The sequence below is a fragment of the Danio aesculapii genome, chromosome 9, assembly GCF_903798145.1.
Source record: "Danio aesculapii chromosome 9, fDanAes4.1, whole genome shotgun sequence".
NCBI classification, from domain to species: Eukaryota; Metazoa; Chordata; class Actinopteri; order Cypriniformes; family Danionidae; genus Danio; species Danio aesculapii.
Genome location: NC_079443.1, coordinates 10,895,337 through 10,901,537, shown reverse-complemented (window position 1 = coordinate 10,901,537; position 6,201 = coordinate 10,895,337). Strand labels below are relative to the sequence as shown.

The 6,201-nt window shown below is 36.2% G+C and overlaps 1 protein-coding gene across 1 annotated transcript in view; it reads left to right on the top strand.

The window, feature by feature from the left end:
* The first annotated feature begins 854 nt into the window (after positions 1-854).
* The window catches only part of si:ch211-214p13.3 (nectin-1), a 33,003-nt gene continuing 27,656 nt past the window's right edge, over positions 855-6,201 (top strand). Inside the window, exon 1 of the mRNA XM_056464776.1 lies at positions 855-1,220. Coding sequence (XP_056320751.1) covers positions 1,142-1,220 — 79 coding nt within the window. The 5' untranslated portion in view covers positions 855-1,141. The remainder of the gene's footprint in view (positions 1,221-6,201) is intronic.

Here is a 6,201-nt window from a genome sequence, read left to right as displayed (position 1 = left end):
ACATACTGTGTTGTCTGTACACATTAACTCATTCTGAACTACTCATAGATTAACATGAACTCATGAGTTGTTAATGTATTGTCATGTCATGACTTTACTTTGGGGGGCACATCATGATTAACTCATTCTTAACTACTCATAGACTAACATGAACTCATGAAGTGGTTAAGGCGCATCATTGTAAAAGTATTATAAATTAGATGTACCTACACAATTTGCTCATCACTTATCATCCGATGCTATGTTTAAACTGTACATTATGATATAAGGACAGAATACACAATAATTTCTGACACAATAAAGGACAATTGAGCAGTGCCTTGAGGCCCGATGCACTGTTACCACTCAGTCAAAACATGAATAATGAACACGTGATTAATAACATGTAATAAAATGTTTTTTTTATATTGTGCCTTCCTTGAGGTAGATAATTATTCCATATATAATATAAATAATATGTAGATAATTAACATTCAATTGTGTTTTTCATGTACACTAAAGGTATTCTTTTTCAGAGCAACTTATATTTAGCTTAATCTAAAGTGTTAATTAATACATTAATTAACAAACATGTACTAACAAGTAATTAAGGTAGCCGTTATTCACACATGAACTCATGTAACTTATGCTGGAGTTAAGGTTAGTTCATTAGTTTATGCATTAACTCATCATGAGTTCATACTAAAGTAATGATTAATTTACATATTAGTACATCATTATTCATGTACTGTTATTGTAAAGTGTTACCAAGAGCTGTTAAGACATGACCCATTTTAAAATGTAGGTGCAACTAGAGACAACGTTACTCAAAATAGAAAAAAAATCAGAACTAGGAGCAGTGACTTCCCAAGCCCCCATCCATACACGGCACTGTAAATAGGTTATTTAAAACGTTTGGCAGTTGTTTTTACATTACACTGTATTGTACACGGAAGCCTGTCAGATGAAGAGAAAGCATAGGATTTTGATTAACATCGCTGCCCACACATATTTCTGCTACTTGTTTGCGTGTGTGTGTCTAGGGGTTTAACCACATCCACTTGCTGCAGGGAGTCTCAGCGCAGTCCTTCACTGACCGCAATCGGCGGAAACGCGTTGAAAGGGAAACTTAAATAAGCGACTGGTTGTGAGCGCGGATCAGATGTCTCTAATAATGCTTTTCTCCAGTCACTTCATCACTATTATTATCATATCGTATTTTCTTAGGAGCGGGGCAGAAGGTAAGCGATTCACATCTTTATGACTTGGCCAGCGTATGGTTGTAAATACACATAAAACAAAAGTTGACAACAAAGAGGAAACCTTTTTAGATAAAAAAAAAAATAAAAGCTTGAAATATGTGTTAGCAAATCATTTCCCACAACTGGCGTGATTTTATTAGGCTAATATAATATTTTAAACCAGGCAAATATTTGAATGCTGTTGGCAAAGTATTGTAGGCTGTACCAGGAACGTATTTGCTATTACCAGACATTTAATATGGAACTCTGATTATTTATTTACTGTTTTCATGACATGTTTTTGAAAATATAAAAATATTAAAACTCTTCAGCAGTTTTAAAAACATGTCATGTCATATCAACATTTTAGTAACACTTTAAGGTTTATACTATTTTAAGGTGGGTTACTTCCTATACTAATTATACATTTTTATGTGTAATTACATACATGCCTCTAAACTCAAACGTAATCTTCATGTTGACCCTATGGCAAGTAAACAATGAATTAATATTAGTCAGGTAAATGACAATTGCAGGCAAATGATAGTTATGCACGTCAGAATAAAGCAACACCGAAATTTTATTATTTATTTATTTCATTTTTGACTATATGCCCTCATTGCTGCTCTTATAGAATATTATTTACTGTTTCAATCATCTAATATTTTAATATCAGAAAAAAATGATTGCCTATAATAGAAACAAACTTCTCAGTCTGTGTCTTCGTTATAACATGTTAAAAGATACAATGTAGTGTATTTAGCCCCTAGGCAGCTTTTGCTGTCAAAGCAGATGTTATGGCATTACATCTAGAAAATCAGGATTCATGCAACATACCTTCTCAATTACATAAGGGTTTGTTATTGAGTTATCATATTGTTATTAATATATCAAATTGAGAAATCAAATACTAAATACTTACTTCCTGTATGTTTCAGAACTCCAAATCCCTTGTTAGTTCAAAAGCAGGTTTTTTTATCAAAACAACTTGTTTTGCAAAAGTTGTCTCAGTGTGACCACTTCTGTGCAAGATTTCTTTTTTCACTTCTGCCATTTGAATGCTTTATCTTTCCAAAAAAAGGCACAGTTTGACAGTTTTTGCTTTTGTGTTTGGTTCAATTTCACAAGGCAACATTTCTAAATGGACCCAAATTGATCATGTGCATGTCAACTCATATCACCAGCTCTCTGTGTTGTGTAGGTGAGGCTGTGGGTTTGTTGCAGTTTGCTCCTGGCTTAAAGCTAAACTGCACAATTACAAGAAAACGAAAGTCATGTTGGCTGCTTTGTTTTTCTGCTCTCCTGTCTGAAACAGTGCATTGTTTAATGATTATGGACTCTTTTTTGCCCCACCTGTCCTCCTTCCTTGTTTGCAGTTGGTGCAGTTTCCATTTGGTCAAGTCATTTTTATCAGTGTGCTTCTTTAAATGTTTTTAATATTGTGCTTCAGGATAAATGTAACTCATGAAACATGCATAAAACTCCGCTTTTACTTTAGTAGTTATTTCATACATTACACTTAATCAAAAATGAGTTATTGCTTTAATTTATGTCTATAAATTATTATAAATAATTGAGTTTTAGCATTGATGGGGTTTGTCCAAGATGTTTACTGAAGGGATGTAAGAGACTGGTGACCAATGACAGCATGTTTTACCCTGTCACAGGTTTGGGTGTCTGCTTTAGGGGTCAGATTTATAGTGCTACAATGTCAGTTCGGCTTGGTTTGATGGACCACTAGTTAGATTTGTGACAATGTGTATGGTTTGTCATTTTTATGGCCTGTGCTCCTCTCCTGGCTTTTTGGATTCTTCCAGTCTGTGAGTGTAAGGAGGGGGTTTAGGTTGGAGGTGGAGTTATGGGTAAGTGATTTCAGAATAAAAAAATGCCATTAAATAATTTTTGTAAACAGAGTCACACACATGGAAACTGGATTTCAGCATTTCTGTGATGTTCCTAAAAAAGATTGAAGTTGTTTTGTCTTAAATAAGAATTGTGAGAAATAAGAATTGTTTGTTTTAAAAGCTTTTAGGGTTAAACACAGCTCCCCAGGCCTTATCTGTCCTATCTGCCATCCTACTGTGTGGAGATGATGGCTATGAGTCTGCTTTCTGGGGGAGAACTTTTTTTTTCTTGTTTAGTGATTTGTAAAAATCACCATTTTACTCTATACTCTGACATATTACTATTGGTGAAATGTGTTTTATGTTTGATCCTTTATAGTTTACATACACTCTGTGGGCCAGATCAAAATAAATGTAATTGTTAAACATTGACACAAATGACACATTCGTATAATAAAAATTGTATGTGAACTCAAAGAATTTGTAATAAAGTGCTGGTGCACATCTACACATAATGGTTGTTGTAAAACCATTAAACAAACCCACTGCGGTTGCACACGCTGCCCATGTAAAAATACAACAGATAAGGTAAGAAGGAGATGCTTGTTTGAATTGTTTGAAGTTTTTTGTACAGATAAACACGTGCTGATGTTTATGAGTCAAACATGCACAAACATAAACATTTTCTTGTCCAACACAAAAAAGTGGACTCATTGCCCCCATCCCCACACAGTAGGATGGCAGATAGGACAGATAGGGTAGCTGTGTTTAACCTTAAAAGCTTTTAAATCAAACAACTTGTTTTTTAATTATGATTTAAGAAAGACAATGCCAATCATTTTTTAAGAACATCACAGACAAGCCGGATAGCCAGTTTTGCATGTGTTTGTGTATGTACCCTGTTTACAAAATGATTTATTGACATTCTTTTATTCACTAAATTCGCTTACCCATTACTCTCCCTCCAACCTGAAACGCCCTCCTTACACTCACGGACAGGAAGAAACCAAATGACAAACTATACACATTGTCACAAATCTAACTAGATCCATCTAACTCAAATTTCTTCAACTGTTAGTTCTGGGACAAAGCTTTATAAATCTGATCCATAACGCAGACACCCAAACCTGTGACAGGGTAAAACTGGTCAAACATTTGTTAAACAGCAAGCAAATCTAAACATAACTTGTTTATATGGCAGATCACTATGCTAAAAACCGTATAAGCCCTTACAAAAAATAACTGCAGTACAACAGCAGTATATAAAAGTATATCTGCATTAAAATAAAGTACAATTGCACAATTGTAATACAATGAAGTATAAACACAGTTCAAATACAGTACAATAAAGTTCAACAGCAGTATAAGTTGCTGTAAACTGGAGCAAAAAAAAGTAAACTCTGTCTTTACAAAATTTTTGCTGCTGTAGTCTAATATGCCAATGGTGTGATAAGAACTGTCCTGCACTTGTTTTCCAAGGGGTTTGTTCTTCAACATCTACCAAGAATATTTTGTACTTTTTTCAGGGATGATTTTTTGGATTCAAGTAATTTTCTTATTAGAATTTTAAGTTTATTTGCTAAAAGGAATAATAAGAAATAACTGCAGTGAACTAAACCGTACAACAGCAGTAGCCTATATACAAGGATAGCTGTGGCAAAATTCAATGCAACTGCAAAATTGCAGTATAATCAGAATCAGAATCAGAAAGAGCTTTATTGCAAGGTATGTTCTCGCATACTAGGAATTTGTTTTCGTGACAGAGCTTCTACAGTGCAACAGGATTACAGAGACAGGACAAAAAACAGATAATAAATATATTTAAAAAAAAATAGAAGTAAGTAGTGAGTGCAAATATACAGATTGACAAGTGTATGTACATGTTTATTACTATATACAACGTTATATGTGCAGCTGTTATGTGCAAATTGGCATGTAAAGTGTGTTGTTAAATAAGTGTATATGTGTATAAAAGTGTATAGCAAGTAGTGATGTTGGTTTCGCAATTATTATCATCAAGTGTTCATGAGATGGATTGCCTGAGGGAAGAAACTGTTTCTGTGTCGGGCTGTTCTGGTGCGCAGTGCTCTGTAGCGTCGACCAGAAGGTAAAAGTTCAAAGAGGCAGTGTGCTGGGTGTGAGGGGTCCAGAGTGATTTTGGCAGCCCTTCTGCTCGCTCTGGATAAGTACAGTTCTTGGGGAGTAGGAAGGGTTGTACCAGTGATTTGCTCAGCAGTCCGAACTATTCGACATAGTCTTTGGAGGTCGTATTTAGTAGCTGAGCTAAACCACACAGTTATTGATGTGCAGATGACTGATTCAATGATGGAGGTGTAGAACTGTTTTAGCAGCTCCTTTGGGAGGTTAAACTTCCTCAGCTGACGAAGAAAGTACAGCCTCTGTTGAGCTTTTTTGACAATGGAGTCAATGTGAGTGTCCCACTTCAGGTCCTGAGAGATGGTGGTGCCCAGGAACCTGAATGACTCCACTGCTGCCACAATGCTGTCCATGATGCTCAGTGGGGGGAGAGCAGGGGGGTTTTTCCTGAAGTCCACTATCATCTCCACTGTTTTGAGCGTGTTGAGCTCCAGATTGTTGTGGCTACACCAGACAGCCAACTCCTTAACCTCCTGTCTGTAAGCAGACTCGTCACCGTCCTGAATGAGGCCGATAAGTGTGGTGTCGTCTGCAAACTTCAAGAGCTTCACAGAGGAGTATTTTGATGTGCAGTCATTCGTGTACAGGGAGAAGAGCAGTGGGGAGAGGACACACCCCTGGGGGGCGCCAGTGCTGATTGTGCGGATGCTAGATGAGAATTTTCCCAGCTTCACCAGCTGCTGCCTGTCAGTTAGGAAGCTGTTGATCCACTGACAGACAGAGGTGGGCACAGAGAGCTGAGTTAATTTGGGCAGTAGAAGTTTTGGGATGATAGTGTTTAGGGCTGTAACGATACACCAAACCCACGATTCGGTTCGTATCACGATTTTTGACCCACGATTCGGTTCGTATCACGATTTTTTTTTTCACGGGGGGTGGGAGAAAAAAAAACGATTTTTAAAACTATATTTTTTATTAAATAACATTTGAAAAATCTTTATAAACTGAACACCAAAGAACTTTAGAAGATTAACTATGCA